This window comes from Temnothorax longispinosus, chromosome 10 (genome assembly GCF_030848805.1).
Source record: "Temnothorax longispinosus isolate EJ_2023e chromosome 10, Tlon_JGU_v1, whole genome shotgun sequence".
NCBI classification, from domain to species: domain Eukaryota; kingdom Metazoa; phylum Arthropoda; class Insecta; order Hymenoptera; family Formicidae; genus Temnothorax; species Temnothorax longispinosus.
Genome location: NC_092367.1, coordinates 7,821,551 through 7,843,012, shown reverse-complemented (window position 1 = coordinate 7,843,012; position 21,462 = coordinate 7,821,551). Strand labels below are relative to the sequence as shown.

Sequence of the window (21,462 nt, the reverse complement as noted above, 5' to 3'; positions counted from 1 at the left end):
GTAATATCTGAATATCTGTATGTATAATAGAATTGCTTTACCTTTCCAAAGCAACATTTTTCCCATTAAAACATAATTTTTCTTTAACAAAATCATTTAAGTTTCAACGCGAAATATTTATTTTACTTTGTTTGCATGTAAAATTGTCTATGGAATAGGTGAGATGGTTGATCAACAAGAAATTAATTTAATTTGCTGCTGTATTTATTTGGAATTAATACGTTTATTTTTACAAACATAACGCCAATAATGTATTACAATGACATTAGTAAAATCTCATTGTTTTTTTAGATTTTTTATTAAACAAATATTTTTTCACTTTGTGCTTAACATAATCTACTGGTGATAAGACCCAGTTTTTCGTATTCCACCTTGAGTTTTTCCTACAATATAAACATAGATTTCTTAACAAATTTATTAATTGATTTATTGATATGTAAATTGAAAAAAATAATATTAAAACAGTTTTAAAGAATGATGTCATGTTACAAATCTGACTTTCTTTTGTTATAATTTTTCAAATATATTACAAAATAAGGAATTTACAAGATTAAACATGACTCGATGATAAAGCTGCGTTAAAAACACATTAAGTATTATATTTTTATGTAAAGATATAAACAAATCTTGGCAATTGTATATTCAATTTGTAAATTATTTTAATTATTTATTTTTTCCAACAATGGGCAATAAACGATGAATATTAATTAAGTCATAAATTTATAAAGTATAAAAAAATTTATTTGCTTATCTTTACACTGTAAAATATAGACAACTATATAAATGAGTAATAAACAATATTTTTAAGATATGTAGTTAAATCAGTTTAAGTTAAAGAGGTTAGACTATTGTACCTTAAAGCTTATTTAGCAAACTTTTCACTTAGGATTGGCCAAAACACAGGGTTGGCGAAAGCCTCGGCCAAAGCTTCAGCTAGAGCACTAGGGTTGGCGAAAGCCTCGGCAAAAGCCTCGGCCAAAGGCTCGGCAAAACCATGAGCAAAAGCTTCGGCAAAAGGTTCAGCCTTAGACTCGGCCTTAGGATCAGCAAAAGCATTAGATTCTGGAGAAGCTTTCGCAGCTGGATCGGCCATAGGTCCTCCATTAGTCGGGATGATAATTGCGCAAAGGAGCGCAAGTCCGAATAAGAAAATTACAACCTTCATTTCTTCGCTTGAAATCACTGCGTTATATTACGTAACGTTTAGTGTCTTCCCATATAAGCTGACTGACAATTTATACAAAAAATTGTGCTCTGCTATCGACATAATAAAATATATCGAAAATATAAAATGTTAATGTGTGCTTTAATGACTCATTGTCAGTATTTTTCTTAAAAATATCCTCATATGATGTCAATATCTTCAAACGATTATTTTTATAGATGAATGTGTTTAGAAACATGTTAAAAATATTAATGTATTTTAGAAAGAGAATTACATAAAAATATAATATACGTTATTAATAAATATTACAAAAAAATCATTTAAATAATAAAAAAATATGTTTTTAACTATGTCGTAGAGAGAATCTATCAAAGTTTTATTTCTACTGCTAAATATCGATATAAAAGTATCGATTATATGGATTTTTATTATACGCTTTATATGCTCATTGATATGGAAGTATGCAAGATTATTTTATAGCGATTCAAACTTTGTTGCGTCAGAAGAAAAACGTTTAAAAAATTTTATATGCACGTCGTGCAGCACGTTTCATGATTTAATATTATCATTTTGTTGACAAAATGTAGCGATATAGAAATCGTGACCTAATAAAATGAAACAGCACGAAAAATATTACTCGCATCAACAGAATTATTAGAAATACTGTCGGTATCTTCTACTAAAGTTTTTATTGTCCATCTTTTTACAATTGTTGTTGCCCAAATGACAAACATAATTAATGTCAAAGAAACTACGTCTAACATTATTAAATTCAGAGTACTGAAGTTATTCCGATGTTATCCACCAACAAATTATTAATTATTTTGTTAACAATTTTTATCAATTTTATAAAAATAAAAGAATCTGACACGCTTACACTTTCAATTTAAATGTTTGTTTTTAATTATTTCAGTTACGCCGAAAATTCTAAAATTATGATTTTTTTATGTGCTTTTCTTAAAATTATTTCAGAATTAAAATTTTTCTTATTTTCTTTTAGCTCTAAGAGCAAAAGGAAGACAAGCTCTAAGCAAAATTATAGGCGCACGTATTTCAATAATAAAAAGTAAAACACATCGTATAACATTTTATTATTCAGATAGTAGATAAATCAAATAAAATAAACAAGAATAAAAGCGAAGACTTATAAAATCAAATTATAAAATCAAAAGCGCACCGTAATATAACAAGTACAAATACAATTCTTCCAATATGACAAATAAAATACAATCATTCTTCCGGTGTACTACTTAGCTGCAGTAACTTATTGTTATAAAAAAAGGAATTTTGTTTGCATGCCGTTATCGTTGATAACGTCTCGTTGCAATTGTCGAGACTGTGAATTTTCTGAACAGAAAATCGTAGAGATGAACGATAAGTGAGTAAATTAAATATTTACGAATGCAAAATTTGCATATTTTGCATTAGTCATTTATAACCCTCTTCCCCTATCCGCATTTTTTCATGTTATTTTATTTACCATTAAAATATCATATCAGAGATAAGTTTTATTATGTACATCATACATATTTATTTATTTGTTTGTTCCAACAAGCCACCCGATGACGATGGCGATCGTCGCGCGTCTCGAGAATCTCTCGCCGGTCACTTAGGATCAATTCGTGCCTGTTAAATCATGGCATTCGCCACCCGGTTGCGGTTTTAACCGTTAATTCAACCGAGCGAGGAGCGCTTTACTCGAGAGGGTATCAACCTTCGCCCCGCCACATCCGCACCTGAAACTCCCTGGAAAGACGAGCCCGAGAAGATTATCTCCCGGAACGTCCTAAACATCGACGCATTTAAGAGATTCGCGTCCTTAATCCGATCTGGCAATCGATTTCCGTCACCGAGATTCGTCGAGGAGACTCGCCGCTGAAAAAAGTTAATTCGCGGAGATGCTACGGCTCGAAGCTATTTACCGCAAGTGGCAGAGAACGTAAACGAGTAGTCGCTCGTAAACGCTCTCGACGTGTCATTGAACCGGCTACCGGTGTATGTTATATTCCATCTCGCGATGCGCGAGAAACTCCGAAACCCAGGACTCACGTCTCACGTGGCGATCGATGCGCGATATCCATCCGCGGGAGATCGCGCATTAAAGCGACTATGGGGACGTTGCGCCGCCAATTTCCCGCACCGAAGCCAAGTTCCCACAACGTGTCTTTAAAGCGTTTTACGCCCAGGAATAACAGAGGAGTTCCTTGAACTCGTGAAAGGAATCTTCTTTCCTTCGGTCTTTACCGAGCCGAGCGTGACCGTGATGATTTCAGAAAGATTCACCGCGAGAGAGGCCGAAAAAGAGAGCGGTTTGTGTAATTTGAGCCCAATTACTCTCCTCGCAAATCAAAACTCTGTAAAGGATATTTAAGAATTACTCCCAGCTTTACTGTTAAATTCATAGTGTCAAATTACACTCAATTTGAGTCATATTCAACCATTCCTATAGGTCGCCACTGCTTTTACTCAATATATGTCGTTAATTTAATTAAACAATGTAAATTTAACTAAACCAATAAAGTTGAAATAATGCTGTTTCACAGATATTAAAATAATAAATTTCGACATGGTAGTTAAAAATTATAAAATGCTATACTTAACTCAAGATATTGGTTTAAATTTCACCCTTTTATATTTAACAGTGTTCCATCGCGTACGGGTGGGAAGCTGTACATGAGAAATTAATTGGAAGGGATCCATAACGACGATAAACGTTTAAATATCTGATTGCCACTAAGGTTGTTTCCTCTCAACTCTTATTAACGCTTTCTATTATCATAAATATCGCGATTTCGGGGCGTCTCGCGCGCGATCTCGAGGGAGGTCGTCGCGGGTATGATTCAGCGAGTGAAAAATAATTTTTATCCGGCACAAAAATTCCGAGCTACAAGCGTGAACAGTGAAAGCAGGCGTCGCTTTGTCAACGCGGTCGGGTGGGTTCGCTCTTAAATTTTCCCGTCACGAACCCGAACGGAAATACTTTCAACCGCAGCGCGGACGAGGACAACGTTGAAGCACGAAGACGCGTGCGACGCGTTCGACTCGATCGCAAGGAAATCGACAAACTGCCTTCGATCTCGCGGCGAACGAACTGGGATCGCTCATCAATCAGAGCTAGATCGATCAATTTTCGATCGATCTCATTAATAAATTATCCATTTTATTTATTCTTCCATAAATCGAAGGTATCAACGGGCTGTTGATTCTCTTGCTATTTGGTGCCGCGAATAAACGATAGATAAATAAATCATCTGTTAGGGCGATAAAAGGGACTCGAGAGCGGATCCGCGAACTGGTCGGATTTAGAACGATAAATACCCGGCGCGAATTTACCGCACTCGAACTCGGCGTGCGCCGGCACTTTTACGAGCGCAAACGTATATGACGAGCAACGCGAGCCGTATGGCGAAGCAGATATCGGTCCAAGAAAAGCCGCAAGCGGGTTCTTTGGCCGAACCCGGCGATCGCCCGAGGACACCGATGATGCACGTCGTCTCGCTCGATCTGCAGCCTCGCTCGGCCCTTTCTACCGTATCTAATCTTTTTCTTTGAAAACACGTAACAGAGTTACTCGATACCAATGTAGGTACCTAGCTGATGTATCCTTTAGATAAATTCGCTCTAGCGATACGTATAGGTATGACGTTTAACCGGATGTTACCTTCCAGCGAGTCCTGTGTATGTCTGCTGTGTCTCACTGTGGAATTTTCATTGTCACAAGCGTACAAAATATCGTGTAATATGATTAAGTAAAACTAGATCCCCGCGCGTAGGAATGTTAAATATTAAAGGATGAAATTTTGCTATAATAATACCTTGAGTTAAATAACATTGTTATTTTTAATTACCATGTGCCGAAAACAAAACTGGAATTATTTTAATTTCATTGTTTTAGTTAAATTAACGAGTAGGATCAGTGACGAATTGTTAAAAATGACTCAAATTAAGTATTTGACACTATACGAATTTAACAGTGCATGTCTCGTTTTAGCGTTGTGGTTTTTTTATTTTGTTTTATATTGTATCTTTACAAAAAATTGAGCGCCGTGTGAATCAATGTATTAATTATTTAAAAAATTTTCAAAATGTACAAGGAAAGAATACGTGTGTACTCCCCTATCTCTCTCGTGCAGAGATTGGCGTATCGAAAAATCTTTTCCGTATAAGAAACGAGATAAAAACTATTTTAGACTTTACAGGCCAAAAGAAGCAAGATCCAAAATGTTACGTAAGTACTACTTGCGTAACAAGAGAGGAAAACAAAATTCCCACAATCTTTTTATTAAATAAAATTCAAAATATAATAATTACAGGCGGCGGGCCGCGGTTTGCCGACTTCTGCACTAATTAATCAGTGGAAAATGTAAAAAGAAGCGACACACCGCGCGCTCCGTGAAAATTCTATAACCGAAACGAGAACGACGACCGCTAAAATATTTAACTCGATAAAAAGGACTAATATATACGTTCGGGCGTTTAATTAATTGCTCCTACCTCCGAATTATCGCGGGAATGGCGCCGCGGCTCGCATTCCCGTTCCGAGATATTGGCACTAATTGGAGAAAATCCGCGGTGTGTTTTATACGCTCGAGCGTGAGCTGCCCGCTCGTGCGATTTAGCCGAGAGCTGCTTCCGACGGGATCGGCGCGGAGCGGCGATGAAGTCACGCGAGCGCCCGCGAGCGAGTCCGCGTCCGGCTCTCGCCGGCAACGGAATCCGTTAACGCGTCCGGAAATGCGTCGTGGAAAGAGGACCGCGCCGTCGGCGCGAGAGATTATAAGTGTAAATAAAAACGGAGGAAAGAGAGGAAAGAGAGCGCCGCGGGCAAGATCCGTGTCGAGCCGCGTGGTGCGAGGATGTAACGAACGGTACTACACAGACGTCCGGTATCCCTACATCACGTAACGATACACGGCGATAAACCGATATATTTCGTTCGCGTAATGTACGAGGTGTGTGTACATCGCTCGCCTTACGGCCACAGACGTGTATCCGAAGGAGATCAGCTGGAAAGAAATTTTCACGATCGTCCCGTTACCCGAGGCGTTTGTGATCTCGCGAGGATTGTACGAGGCCCACTTTGGACGATCTGCCGTAATTCTGTTGCGTCAGAATTCTGTTGTTACGATGAGCGCTTTTCGTGACGCGGAGCACGCTTGAAGAGAATCAAAATATATGTATAAGATACGATGCATATTAATTTTCTATGATGTGTAACTCTAAAGTTACACATTCACATATCATTCCTCTTATGTCGAAACCATGAATGTGCTTTTATGACTAAAGGAGGAGGTAATAATTAAAGATTATTTTATAATTTTAAGTCCGAAGTAAAAACTGATATCTACAAGAAAATTTAAAAAATGTCGATCGAATTTTGGCGATTTTCGGACTTTACAGCGACGTAAAGTCCTTTTCGTAGAGTTAAATTATTAACGTAATATGTAGTAATATAAATTACCGAACGAGCGACAGAACTTTGAGCGAAATTTTTCGATTCCGCGCGAAAGTTGCAGCCGCGACCTGTCCGCGAAAAATCTACGGCAAGAAACCGGCGCGGTACGCGCGACTCTCGCGCGTGCTCGCATTTCCTTCTCTCATTTTTTTGCACGCTTGCACGCCTGCCGCGGACCCTTTTTGCCGTCGGATGACTTTCGCAAATGCCCGTCGCGATGATGGTTAAGTAACGTTGAGTGCGTGATAGCGCGGCTGCTTCGAGCCGTCCGTCCGCGACGATCGAACGATCGGCAACACGAATCGCGTTCTCCGGTTGATCGTCTGCAATTTGGATGATCGCGACAATTGCGATACTCAATTACCACACGCTACGTACTCCAATTTATCCGTGCATAGGGTGTCCCACCCTTCAAAGCCTGCGACCTTATATATATAATTTTAGATTCTCGGGTCGGTTGACGAAAGATTGCGCATCCGCCGGGACGGCGCGACGCGTTAATTGTAAAATTAAATGTCTCGGTGTAATTAGATGCGTTCCTTCAGCCGTTCGTTAGACACGTTCCTAACGCGTCGAGAGACTGTCAGGGTAAATTTGGCCGAGCGTGCGGCTCGTTCGGAGCGTTACAAAGCGTCCTAAACCTGCGGCTGCAATAAAACGTCGTCGGCGCGAGGAGCGACGTAACAGTGTCCGCCTCGTTTAGCTTTGACGAGAATAATACGTAATCCATGATCGCTTTTGTGCTACTCGAGTCCACTCGGAATGCGATCCGCTCGCTATTTATGGATACGATTCCGATTGAATTTAATTGGCGCGACTCTCGGTCTTTTCCTATCCGGGAAGGCAAAGGTAAGGTTTGCCTTAAATTTTCTTTTTTTTTTCTAAATCAAAACGAGTGAAAACGTATTTGAAAATATATTTGCACATTACGGCCGAGAGCGCATCTTCGTAATTACAGTCTTGATAATTACAGTCGAATGGCGATTGCACTTTCTCCTTATAATTTGAAAATTGCCAAGCCGCGTTATTATAAAGTTTAACCGACGCTGGTGAAAGCCGACCGTTCTAAACTAGTTCTGAGTGCGTTATGTCGTCGCAGAATCGCGCATTCCCTTTTGCGTCGAGCGGAAGGACGGAGCAAAGGTGTAAAGTGCAACTTCTAAATTACCCACCGCACGAGCGTGCACAATTCTCCTTGCATTTAACTCGTTGCTATTGTGGTGAAAATATGCAGCGCGAGGTGGGGTTTATTAATAAAGCTCGAGTCCCAATGACGAAACTTTTAGAATATTTCAAATCAAATTCGGTTCTCGGACTCACAAAATGCACCAATAAAATCGCCAAAATTATTTTTAACCCTTAAATGCACAATTTTTCATAGCATTCTGAGTATTTTTAGAATACTTCGAATTCAAATTCGGTTCTCGGACTCAGAAGACTAACGTCAATAAAATTGTCAAAGTCGTTAATCCTTCATTTTTCGTAGCAATTTTTCTGAGTATTTTTAAAAATAAATAATGACTTTCTGGACCTTCCCGCATCCACAGAAGAGAAAGAAGGGCCAAAAGGGCTTTGGAGAAGGTCCCTTACCAGACGTGCAAAGTTGCGCGTTTTCAGTTCAAACTTCACAAGGGAGAGCATCACGGAGCATCGAAAAGTCGCTTCGTACGTGTGCAAAGCTGCGCACATAAAGGGTTAAAACGGTTTTCTTTCTTTATTGCAACGACAGACACGGAGCAGTTGTGAAAATAACGCTTTGTAGTACCTGGGATTCGTCGCACCCCGCCTTAACGACGAACGAGTTAAATGGCCGCGTGGTTATTACTCCCACGGACGCACACAATCGGGGGGCGCATTAATCTCGCGGCGATAGCGCCAGCCCCCAGACGTTACATATTTATTCTAGACATTTATTCCTTTTCGCATCACAATAACGCGCTATCAATGGACTTTGTTTTGGCTGACAATCGCGTCGACGCGAGTCCCCGAAAGGGCATATCTTATTTCATCGTATAAAGCACTTTTTTCATTTCTATTTTAAACGAGAAACGCGCAAGACGCAGATAAGAGGAATCTTAATGTAATTTTTAGTACGTGTTCATAAATCGTGCGTTTCGTGAAAGATGAGAAAAACGCGTCCAGCAATAAAGGAGAATGTGTCGTTTTACTCGTTGTGTAATTAGCTGCCCTATACGCAAGTGACAGAATCTGTCGAGGGTCTCGGGGGGACAAACGTTTCGTTAACGAATCCACTGGCGCATTTAATTCGACGGGTACACTCAAGAGCGCTGATCAAGCCTCTTGACCCTTCCGTCGTGAAGGGGCCCAAGTTGACATTAAAGGCCACCCGAAGAGAAAAAAAAGAATCGAGCGCTCGTGTCTACGCAATTAAAAATACATTTCCGGATTCGAAAACCTGGCAATAAAATCTTTACAGATTTAAAAAACTCTTATTAGCATTGTAAATAATAGGCGCGCAGTTTACTGAGTTAAAAAAAAGTATTCGATACAAAATTCACACAGAAGCTTATTAAATTATTATTAGGCTACCAAGACCGAAAATAGCATCTTCTTTGATTCATTGTAAGAAATACATGTGTTTCAAACGCTATATACCCTTATACATGCAAATCTCGACTACGATTCTGATTAAAGAATGGAAGGAAAACCGGAGCTAATGGACCGCGGATAACACTGTCAAATTATATTCAATTTGAGTCACTTTTAACCATTTAACCATTCCAACATAAGTGGCCACTGCTTCTATTCAATTTTAACTAAACCAATGGCGTTGAAATAATAATGTTTTGTGTAAGATAAAAAATTGTATACATACATGATAATAAAAAATAAAATGTTATTTAACTCAAGGTATTAAACTCAAGGTATTTAAATTTCATCTTTTAATATTTGACAGTGCAGCCGAATAGAACAAATCGATTCTCACGGGATCGGAAAGCGCGGGGGCGAAACAAGATAAGAAGAGGAGTGAATCGACTCCGTCTTCCTTTTCTTCCCGGTTACTTCTCCCTTGGAGCGTCGATGTGTCACATCGCGCGGCGCCCTTTACGTTTCGACCGGGCCCGACCCCACCCAGCGGGCGGGCGGACAAGGCGGGCAGGCAGGCAGGCAAAACGAAGAGAAGTCGAAGCACAACGTCGGGTGACTCACCACCCGGCGCTTCCGCACGAAAACGAGCCTCCCTCGCAACCCCCGCTGTCGCACGCGAAGGCCGGTAAAAATAGTAGCGAAGGCCGCGGCGCGGGCGCCGCGTCGACAGGGCAATTTTCACGCCGCTCGCGCCGGGCCAAGTGCTCGTACGCCCGCCCGCCTCTCGAAGGGCTCTCCGGCTCACGGTCTCCATGGGAACTGACCCTCGGCGGCGCGAGCCCTTCGAGGGCTGCGCAAGCTCTCCCGCGGGATTTACGCAGGGTTCCCGAACGCGTTCTCGTCTTGCTGCCGGGAGTCGCGGCGTCCTGCCTGCTCAACACTCGCGCGGCCCGAATTCGGGTAAATCGAGTTGTCCGCCGCCTTCCTGCCGCCGGGGGATGCCATTTGCGTTAAGACCGACGACCGGGCGACTCTTCCTAGATCGTAAACGAAGTACAGGGGTGCCCTGGATCGCGGTTGATTAAAAGACCACTGGGATGAGTCCCGAGGTTGAAGCTTTGTTCTCCCGTTTGGCCTCCGAGACTTTGCCTTCATCTGACGAATCTAATCGCTTGATTTAAATCCTAACTTTTGCCGGAGCGGGATCGAGGCGTCTCTCGCGCATCTTCTTATCTATTAGGGGTCGACTTTTTCTTCGTGAAAAACCTTCGGGAGTAACTGATAATAGACTTACGTTAGAACGATTAAGTTAGAACAATTGAAGTTGAATTAATATAAAGATACAAGTATAGGACTTCGGTCATTGTACTTCGGTTACAGCCTTTCGAAGGTTCTAAAAGATACACAAGAAGGGTAACGTACGTCGTGGCGTTCGTGTTGGCGACCCGACGCTCGAGTTTACGTCGCGACGTCGCGTCGTTCGCGTCGAGAAACTCTCGAGAAGGAGAGTCGCGCGCCCTTTGTCGCCGAGAGGGGTGTTGAACCTTCACCTACTACGCAATACCGGCCCGAGGTAAGGAGAGGAGCGTCGCGGGGGGCCGGGGGGGCGGCTGGAAAACCCGTTCCTCGCGCGAGGGCATTTAAAAGACGAGCGTTGCGCTCGGATCCCCGGCGGTTCAGGGCGTTGTTATTGTTTTCAGGCGTTCATCCCTCCACCCCTCCCCCTGGAGGAAATCCTATACGTTCGGAAGAACGGAGCCGGGGCCGGGACGCTCGCGTTATCCGGGGGCCGGAATTCGCGACGTCGTCGGTTCGCCGCGTTCCGCCGATAAGCACGAGCAGGAAGCTGAAACCGCCGGCTTCTCCTTACCTCCTTTTCTCTCACTCTCTCTCTGTTTCTTCCGTCCGCTTCCGCTCTCCTTGACCGCGGAGTTCTGCTTCCCTCGAGCGTTCGCTCCTGCCGCTTGGCACCTCCGAGCGTATCGACGGCACACACACGTCTCGGTCCCGGCACGTACTCGACTACGACTCGACTCGGCCGCGTCTCGGTTTCGTCGCGCGAGAAGAGAGACGAGAAAAGACGGCGAAGACGGCGACGGCGACGACGACGAGGAGGGCGAGCAGGGAGGCGGAAGAGGGAGAACGACGGACGTCGCGAGAGCGAACGAAGAGGAGCCAGCCGGCACTCGCGAGAGGTGCGCGCAACGCTTATACCACACGCTCGTACCACACGCGGATCGACGCTCGTCACGCTACTGAGTGTACTGAGCGAAGCTGAGCTGACTGCTGAGGCCCGCCGCGCCGCTCCTAGGCAGCGGGCAGGCAGGCCCCGACGCCCCGTCGCGACGACGCGGGAGCGCGCGAGGGTGGGGAGGCCGTGCTCCGCTCCGGCTCTCTAGCGATGGCGACGACACCCTCGCGCGGAGAGGAAGACCTCGAACGCTGAGAACACCCTTTTTTTAATGAATAAAAAGAACCGTGATCATTTGAGCTTTTGTCGAGGAAAAAATATCAACGGACGTGATCCCGCGCGTATCATTTCGCGCATCTTGCAATTAGCGTTCTCCATTTGGTTCATATTCTCGGTAAAATTGCAGAGACGACTCCGCGAAGCGTCGCGAATCTGAAGAGAGGCAGGGATTAATAACGCGCGATGGAACACGGGTACCTGCCGTTGGATGTCATGAGCAACCTGGGAATTCAGGCATCCCCTTGCTCCTCTCATCCCTTTAGACAAGTGCGCGCGGTACTTGTTCGACGGACGCGAGCGAGTCGAAAGTCGAAACCGGTCCAGGCCCATCGCTCGCAGCTGACTCGGCATGGAGTTGAACGAAAGAGAGAGAGAGAGAGAGAGAGAGAGCGCGAGAAAGAGAGAGGGGAGGGGTAGCGCGCAAGGGTGAACGCGCATCGAACTGTCAGCGGTTAGGTTAGGTTTTCGTAGGGGCGGTGAACCTCGTCCGAGGTCCTCGCGCCGCGCCGGCCGGTCGGCCAGCGATACGACAGCGATAGCGACTCCGCGTTATTTTCGAGCTCCGGGGGCGAGATTAACGTCGAGTATGCCGTGGGATGCCCCTGTCTTTTACGAGCGTTAGAAAAAAAAAAAAAATACATGACCAGTCTCACCCCAGCCGACCATTCCCAAAAATCTCATAATAATACATGATCAGGATCGTATCCGGAACCGGAACCGGTCCGACGGATACGAGATGCGCGCGGATCTCCGGCGAGCGGAGATCCAAATTGATGAACGGGTTTCCGACCTGACTCGGCACTGATAAACTTCTAGGGCCAAATTATATTCAATTTGAGTGATTTTTAACACTATTCCACTACTAATATTGTCGTTAATTTAAACTTAAACAATGGAGTTGAAATACGACCCACATGGTAGTTAAAAGTAAAACGTTATTTAACTCAAGGTGTATTGGTTCAAGTTCCCTCCTTTAATATTTAACAGTAGGTAACGCGATCTCCCCTAATGAGCGCGTTTCAATTAAAGCGCGCGAAACAATGATATCGTCGCATCGTCAACGACGAAGAGATCCACCGTTCTCCTCTCTATCTCTCTCTCTCTCCTCCACCGTTTTCTGATATCAAACTTATGACACATAGAAACACGCGAGAACATGTTTGCGCGACGTCTCTATCTTTCATTCGCTGCATTCCGAGCTCATTAATTGATCTCGATGCCGTTGCAATTAAAAGTTTGTCGACTTTAACTGAATCCACATTGCGGAAGGTCACCGATAGTTTCCGGATAGTTTCCCTACTTCGCGATTTTCAGAAAAGTTTTCGGACACGCAGGCGAAACCCTCTTCCCCCCTTTTTTTTAGGAGAGGGTTCTCGTTAACGGTTAATGGTTCACCGCTCATTAAGTCCCGTCGAATCTCGCCGGGTCCGGCCGCGGCGCATCAACCCGCGGCGAACGGGCGTCCCGTTATACGAGCTTCGAGCCGTTCGGGCCGAGTTGCCAATTAAAAAGGCCTATTCCCTTAATTAAGTCGGATAGCCGCGACTTAATTTGATCTGGCTCGGGGAGTCGGGGGCTTTTTCGAGCGTGTCTAACAAGAGCCTCCGCGCGCTCGCGGAATCGCTCCGCTTTCCGGAAACGCGCCGTCGTTTTCAGCGAAAGCGTCCTCCCACCCTTTTACATCCTTCCGCCTGCTCTTCCTCATCTCGCTCGTTTTATCGCGCCGCGGAGAATTGTGTTCGACAACGCGTTAAAGTTCGCGATACGCAATACGCCGCTCGCGCTCTTTTCCCCGCTCCTCGATTTCACGATCGTCTCAGCGGCCTTTGCCGTGCTCTTCAACGTTTCCAAATTATATTCAGAACTATGAGAAGCATGAAGTATCTTTTATAAACTGCAAGCTAAAAACTATGAATTATAAATTCCTGAAATATATACGACAACTGTATATAAGAAGAGAACGTCTCTCCGTTGACTTATTATGCCCATTTCTAGCGATGCAGATTAACTTTAATCTCGGTTTAAACTTACTTTTTATCTTTTTCTAATAATATAAGTAAGTTAAACCGAGATTAAAGTTAATCTACGCGGCGAAATTCAAAACAAACGAAACTCGTTCTATAATTGACGTCCATTTCTGCCAATGTGGACTAACTTTGATCTCGATTTAATTTACTTTTATTAGAAAAAGACAAAAGTAAGTTGAACCGAGATTAAAGTTAATCTTCATCGATGGATTGAAGACGGCACGAATTCGCGAGGTTTATCGAGGTTTATCGTCAAGAAAGAGAGATCAATTCGCTAACTGAACTCCTCCGCGATCGTCGATTTTACGATCTCTCTTTACGACGCGTTTACGATCCGTGGAACAACGCAGCTCCGTATAATAACCGGGCATACCGTGAGTGCATCACGAAACGCGCGCGCGCGCGATTCTCGGAACCGCGTCGTCGTCGCCGAAACTCGCTGACGACGTGCATCCTCGTCGACGTTTCGGCGGCTCGCTCGACTACCCGGAAATCTTATCTTGCGATCCGATCGGAGAGAATCGCGAGAATCGCGCGCTCAATTTACGAAAGACGCCGGGCAATACCGCCGGTTCAGCGGCGGACTCTCTCGCAACGCCCGAATTCCCGCTGACCGGCCGAATGCGACGTTTTATTGCACAATCGCGTGTGCACAGTTTTGTGCAACAAAATTTTAAATCGAGAGCAGCGAGACGCCGAGTGGTAACAAAGAGCGTCTTTTATGCTCGGCGGTTCGAGGCTCTCTTTAGAATTCGCTTATCTCAACGTGTGGCGTTTTGACGAAAACGAATCTTGCCGCGGTTCATACATTGTTCGCGATCGCGTCGACGACATTCGGGACGCGACGAGAAGCCAATAACGCTGAAACCTAATGACATTAGCTTTCGGGGAACAGCTGTCGTTAGCGGGCCTCCCGCGATCCCCGTCGTATTACGATAAATCATCATCGTTCGCTAAGCGAAAGATACAATAGATAAATTCACGCAGATGTGTCTATTATTAGGCACGAAAGATCCGGCTCAACAGTGTATTGGCACATTTTCTATTTACTTGATTGTTATCATAACGGTCATGTCACGCTCGTTATGATAAATCTTTATCTCACCGCGTACACGATACACTGTTAAATATTAAAGGAGATGAAATTTAAATACCTTGATTTAAATACTATCATATTAAACTACGTGTAATATGATATTTATATAAAAAATTATTAATATAAAGATAATTTAAAATATTTTAAGTAAACAGAAAAATTAATAATTAAAAAATAAGAAAATAAAAATAGATATATTAATTATATGCAAAAAATTACAGTTATATACAAAATTTCATTATAATTAAATATTTTAATATGTGTCGAAATTTATTATTTCAACACAAAACAGTATTATATTTCAACTCTATTGGTTTAGCTAAATTAACGACATATTGAGTAGGAATGATAAAAAATGACCCAAAGTGAGTATAATTTGACACTATACGAATTTAACAGTGTAGCGTACGCCGATGGCTACGTTAACGTTATGGTGGTCTCCGATCGAATATGCGCGCAGGACGCCACACCCTGCGCGAGTCCTTCGATTTTCCCGCTGCCCTCGAAATCCCAGAAAGGTTTAATGTCTTCCCTTTCCTTCCTATCCCCGAACGGCACTCGCACTAATTGTAGCCCTATCTTATGTTCAAGATCGTCCCGAGCCTGGTCCTTGGGCCCTAAGATTTCGTTCAATTGATGAAAACCATGCAACATTTCGAGACAATCTTGAAAAATGAGATCGGGCTAAAATTCCAACTCTAATCGCATTAATTAACACACTCTGATTCCTTACGCAAGAATAAAACAGTATAATATATAAATTATTATATTGTTAGAAAGAGCCGGCGCGAAAAGGGAGAAGACAGAATAAAATATCGTTACATGAATTAAGACGTGAAAAGAATTCGAGCCGCAGATGCGATAAATAAATAGACAAATAAGAAATTAATACTAAATTAAATTAATGAATAACAAGATCTTGATATTCTTGATTAAAATGAACTTGAGATTATATCAAATTCGTCATTCGTTTCGGAAGGTAGCGAGTGAGCTCTAACGAGGACATTGTCTGACTATCCGGGAAAGCGAGAGGATCACCTCCAAACATCCGCCGCTCGTACATCTTTTGCATGCGCGGAACGGCATGCAAAAACGGCGTACTCGTTATGAGAGAGAAACAAAGAGAGAGAGGGGAGGGTGCAGATTGATTTTTCACTTTCCGCGGATCCTCCACAGCTGCGCGCCGTTCGTCGTGTCGTTTCACGACGTTCTTCGGCGCGCAAACGCCGTGCACGCATCGCCCGATGGGTGCGAGAACGCGTTGGCTTGAGAGTTCGCTGACCGGCAGAGAGAATGCACGCTCGCGCGCGAGTGAGAGAGAGAACGAGAGAGAGAGAGAGAGAGAGAAGCGACGGAGAGTAGACCGTGACCGTGGCCGTGACCGTGGCCGAGTTGTCGCGGTCGCAATAGACATCGCCGGCGGCGACGAATACCCATTGCGAATCCATGTACGATTTCAGGCGGGTGTAAACATCTCGGGAAAGCGAATCCGAATGAACGAGATCTGTATCTGGCTACGTTTACGAGATAAACATATACAAATATGCTCGAACGAGACATTTAATTACAAAGCGAGATACCTCGCGGCGAGAACACACGGAGTCTGGTCTCGCTTCCATGAAACACACAGGGAGACATTACGTTTCCTCTTTAGCTTATTATTCTTTTTAAATATATTTCGTCAAACCGATTTCGCAAGCATGTCCTCGATTCTTCAGTATTTTATTGCAAAATACAGGTGGCATGCAACGAACGATGTAAATCTAATCCATGTAAAACGCGATATGTACGATATCGACAATCCCAATTTGCTCCGAGAGATATTTATAGAAGACCCGAGGACGTCGCATCGAGTATCGATCGGCGTATAACTCCTTCTAAAAATAAAACATCATATTTTCACACGAAGATACATGTCTCGTTTCGAACAAATCACGTTTAATTTTTGTATCGCGGGTTTGACGATCGTTCGATTTTTCCAAAAATTCTCAACGGTATGATTCGGCAAGAGAAGAAAAATGCACGTTAATCTACATCTAAAGATAAAAAAAAGCCGCGTGTAAAACTACGAGCGGAACATCGACGGTGAGGCAAACAGAGGCGAGGGGGAGTATTGACATAAGTTGTATATTTTGCTATACAATCATCGCATTCGCCGCGTACAATAGGTATATTGCGCCATATAATAACAAATGAATACACATGGTATACAAAGCACGATGAAGTACACACAAATCTCAAGTTTAATTAATTCCAGGCATCTCCAAGACTACTCTCTTTCTTTCTTCCTCTCTCTCTCTTTCTTTTTCTTTCTCTCTTCATTTACGAGGTACGAATGCATTAAAAAAAAAAAGAAAAGCTGGGGGTGACTTCTGTTTGACGATATATAAGACACTATCGTGAGGGCACAATCGGAACGCGACTATGGTCACGCGTAAATGGAAAAATATGACGACTTGAAATCTGAATGGGAAAAGAAAATGCGAGACGGCTCGATTTTATCTAGGCGTATATCAATATACTTCGCGCCCCACTTTCTCCAATGAGGTAACTATTCTCGATCTATTTGTTTCTCTCGTGAAGCTCGTATAACAAAGGTACAAAACGTCTATTCTAATTATATATTCTTCTTTTCACGTCGTCGCTCATTATTATACAAATGCACGGCAATGCCTAGCCTATACGATCGACCGTTACGTGACTATCGAAAAAACGCCACACACTCTAACACTGTACGGCCGTACGTTATACACACTTTTTTTTTTGTTTTTTTTTATACACGGATCAGCTGACGATGTGACGTGCGCGTTTCTGGGGGTGATTAGGGTTTTCTCAACAATTCTAATTGCATTGCGAGATTAACACATTCGCTACGATATATTCTCCGCGAAGAAACATGGTTGTCGGAACTTTCAATCGGGGAGACACACATGTATGATTTACATCATTATCCGATAAGAATCTCCGTGAAAACTGGAAGAGGTGCGTTGTTTCACGAGAAATCTAGTTAGAATCTATTTCGCTTGCGAGAGTAATTACTGTAATTAAAATATACATTATGATATACGCAGTTTGTGTAAAATCTTTCAGAGCGCGAAAGTTATTGCATTTTTACAGATATCTCAATATCTGTAGAAGTAAAGAACAGAAGCGTTATAGCTTTTCTTTGTAACCCCTCTCACCAGTTTTTTTTTAAATAGTAAATAGAGCATATATAATTTTACGCACTGTAGAAAGTGACAAATATGTGATAAACGTACAAAATATTTGAGCAGAGTCTGATTGCCCTCCGAAAACCATGTTGTACAAATATCTAAATACTTTAGAGCACTTTTTACTTTTAATAAGTAATTATATATAGTATATATAATGAATCAACGCCGTTGGCTCTGTAAATTTCACTCGCTACGCATCTAATTTGTCCGGGAATACCGGTTTGTCACATCATGTATCGCTTAAATCATTTTACTACTGCTGTCTGCTTGTACTAGTGATTAAAATATGGTGTGTTGTATATATATATGTATGTGTGTGTGTGTGTACTTCGTAATTCTCGAATACTATTTCTATAATCGAATATCTAATCAATTACGAAGAAAACTTAATAAATACCGATTATATTCTCTTTCTCCTTTATTACGTAAAATATGTATAAGCAATTGTTATGGCAACGCGTGTCGACCATAACTGAAGGATATTAAAAATCATCCATCCAACTCTGTGTTTTGGCATTTTACGTCCTTAATCATTACTCGCGAAGTGTAGTAAGGCTAGGAATTGTAAATTATCGTCTCTCCGATTTATGTGTTCTAAATGGAGTAGAGGACAACCTTTAGTCTTTCCAATCCTTCTTGATCTCGAACGCCCACTCCCACTTGAGGTGCTCGTGCTTGTCGTCGTCTGTGAAGAGAGAACTGACGCTGTAAGAGCCCCGCGCGACGACGCCGGCTGGTGCATCCTCAGCTGGAGTGGTGTAGGACTGTATTTCTGTTTTAGGAGGATACGAGCCTACCATATGCGTCATTTTGTCAACTGCAACAAAAAATCATAGATATAAAGCCCTATCATACTCTACACGGTCGAACTATTGGCTATTCCATTTACCCGTAACTCCTAATTTGCATTAGAAGCGTTAACACACAAGAAATCGAATTTATTATAATTGACCACGAGTGACGTCCTTACTCGTCAGATACGGAACAGCGAGAAGTAAAGAGTACGTACCAGGTACGCCAAGGCGATAAGTCTTTTGAACGTATTTTAATCCATGCACGATCTCCCGTTGCACAATAAAGTCGATCCTGATTCTATAGCTCACGCCTTCCTTGATGATAAACGTCTGTTTCTTCAGCTGTGATAAATCGCCGGTCAAGTCCAGCTCCATATCCGGCCGATCGGCGACACATAGCGCCAATTTCTTCACTATTACCTTTCTAGGATCGTTAGCATCTACGAGAATCGTGTAATTATTTAAAATGTCATGTCACTCCTACTGTATATTGCAGAGAGAGAGAGTCAATTATCTTTTTTCTACATTTTGAATAGAATTGCCGTATGATAATTTTTCAATGACATATAAATGTGGGAAGAGAAAACAGATTTTCTTTAATATTATAAAAAATAAATCTATATATCTGTACCTTAGAGATAAAGAATTGTATCTTCAATTTTATCAAAATGGAGAGAGTTAATTTACTTTTTCCAATATATCAGGAGCTCAAATTGTATAATGCTAAAGGATCTTATGTTCATTATTACTAAGATAGAATGTTTAGAAAAAGTCGTATTGGAAATTTTCACAAAAATAATAAACTTTAAATTCTGTTTTCTCTAAATTTACAATAATCGAGATACAATTCTTTACCTCTAAGGTACAGATATATGTACATATATAAATTATAGAGGATTCTTATGGATTTACAATCCATTTGGATAAAATTTGAGAGAAAAATTGTGGAGTCAAATTTTCGCGAAACTCGAAAATTGGACCCAGTAATGACGATAATTGAAAACAAATTTTACACTTTAAGTTTATGAAAGTGAATGCCCACCTACTACGATACCGCCGGACTTAGCTTCCCCGAGAAGCGTCTCCTTATACTTGCGCAGACTCTCGTCCTCCTTGTCCGCCTCCAGGATCTGCTCGATGGACTTCTCCGGCGGAGGCTTGTAACTGGACTCCACGTCCGGCTCCTCGGCGTCCAACGCATCTACATGATCACCCGTAGGGTCAGACATCGCTACACGTTCAAACCAGGAAAGATATATATGTAAAAAGACTTGCGAAGAAAGAGAGACAGTGGGAGGAAAGGGTGAGGGGACGCGTGTGTTATCGCGCGAACACGGAGATCTGCTATCCGGTCTGGAAACTCCGGGGATTCGGCGGGCAACGGCGGCGCGTCTCGCGACGGAACAGCGGGGCTGAGCGGGGCGGAAAAGCGCGCGCGTATCACATCTCACATCACGTATATATCGGCAGAATATTTATAGAAAGTTCCGAGGGAGGTGAGAGTGCGAGAGAGAGAGAGAGAGAGAGAGAGAGAGAGAGAAAAAGAAATCGATCGGACGGCCGCGCGTAATGACAGAAACCAGCGGAAGATCCTTCAATCTGCCGCCTGCACCTTCCGCACCTCGGAACGAGACGGGTGTGCGCTCGCGGAGCAAGAGGACGTCTGTGCCGATCTACACTTTCACGCACTTGAAATAAAGTGGATAATGGATACACAATCGGACATAAAAAAAAAGAGATTAAAAGGAAAAAAGGGGGAGGTCCTCGCAGCTGCAGCGTGTTGCACTTTTTGACGTTTGAAATGAAATAGAAAAGGAAAAGGAAAAGGTGCAGTAAGGTGCAGATAAGGAAAGCGCATCCGCGGGGAAGCGGAGTAAAGCGACTAGCCGAAGTTCCTTTTGTTATGCTCTCTCTTACTTTCTCCCTCCCTCTCTCTCATATCTTTCTTTTCACGCTTCTCGGCTCTCGCCCGATTCGCGAACGAAAACTCGCGCGAGGCCGCCCGAGGCGTCGAGAAGAGCGCTCGTCGCTCCCTGGCGTGTATTAAGACGCATTTTCGCGCAGCTACGACATCGGAATCCGAGCCTCGGGGCTCCGAGACTCCAAAATGCTCCGAAACCGGTTCCGATACCTCGCTTGATTCGGGAGCGAATTATTTCATGTCTTTTCCTCTTTTCCCGTCTCGGGGCCCCGGAAGACGCGATATACGGCGCGGCTGAAAGGCGACAGCTCCGAGAAACAGGGAGCCCGTCGAAGTCGGGGAACTCGGAGAGGAACACTCTCTTTCTCTCTCTCTCCCTCCGGGAGACGGACTCCCGCTGGATAAACTCCGGCCGGAGAGGAGGACGCCGAGACGACGGTGACGGTGGATCTCTCTCTCGCCTCGCCCGGCACGCCCCAGGTGTCCCGGCACTGTCCGCGAACACTTACCGTCGGCTCCCTTTGACTCGGCTCGTGACAGGCGGCTTTTACCACAGTGCGACCGGCCCTCGCGTCTCGCGGGAATCCGCACCGGATTATCGGCAGATTGTTAATCCGCCCCTCCGTCTCGCGCTTCGCCGAGCGGAAGACACGGGCAACATGGCGGCGCGCACGGAAGGGCGGGTACTTCCTGCGGCCGCGTGAAGTCAGGCGCGTTCGGATGAAGGTTATGTCGCGCGAGCCTCCCGCGGACGCGTCTCCGCGTATCC

General features: G+C 43.5%; 2 protein-coding genes across 5 annotated transcripts in view; both read right to left on the bottom strand.

The window, feature by feature from the left end:
- The window catches only part of Singed (fascin domain-containing protein singed), a 20,077-nt gene extending 8,893 nt beyond the window's left edge, over window positions 1-11,184 (bottom strand). The window contains exon 1 of the mRNA XM_071790766.1: window positions 11,041-11,184. The gene's annotated coding sequence lies outside the window, so the exon portion shown is untranslated. The remainder of the gene's footprint in view (window positions 1-11,040) is intronic.
- LOC139820471 (rho GDP-dissociation inhibitor 1-like) lies at window positions 187-21,462 on the bottom strand. 4 transcript variants are annotated; one of them, XM_071790783.1, is made up of 6 exons: window positions 21,203-21,462; window positions 19,815-20,003; window positions 18,988-19,212; window positions 971-18,795; window positions 855-916; window positions 187-383 (listed from the first exon to the last, which is right to left on the bottom strand). In XM_071790783.1, the coding sequence occupies exons 2-4, from the start codon at window positions 19,999-20,001 to the stop codon at window positions 18,596-18,598; spliced, it is 612 nt and encodes a 203-aa protein (XP_071646884.1). In that variant the 5' UTR covers window positions 20,002-20,003; window positions 21,203-21,462; the 3' UTR covers window positions 187-383; window positions 855-916; window positions 971-18,595. The 4 variants fall into 4 exon arrangements, with proteins under 4 accessions (XP_071646884.1, XP_071646883.1, XP_071646882.1 ...); XM_071790782.1 differs by having other exon boundaries at window positions 855-3,519; window positions 11,041-18,795; XM_071790781.1 differs by having other exon boundaries at window positions 855-18,795.

Bases quoted from the DNA above. Each gene is read 5' to 3' on its own strand.
- LOC139820471 (XM_071790781.1), bottom strand. From the start codon at position 20,001: ATGTCTGACCCTACGGGTGATCATGTAGATGCGTTGGACGCCGAGGAG. The intron at 19,213-19,814 runs GTGGGCATTCAC...CGATTCTCGTAG, and splicing joins GTCCGGCGGTATCGTAGTAG to ATGCTAACGATCCTAGAAAG. The intron at 18,796-18,987 runs GTACGTACTCTT...TTTTTGTTGCAG, and splicing joins TTATCGCCTTGGCGTACCTG to TTGACAAAATGACGCATATG.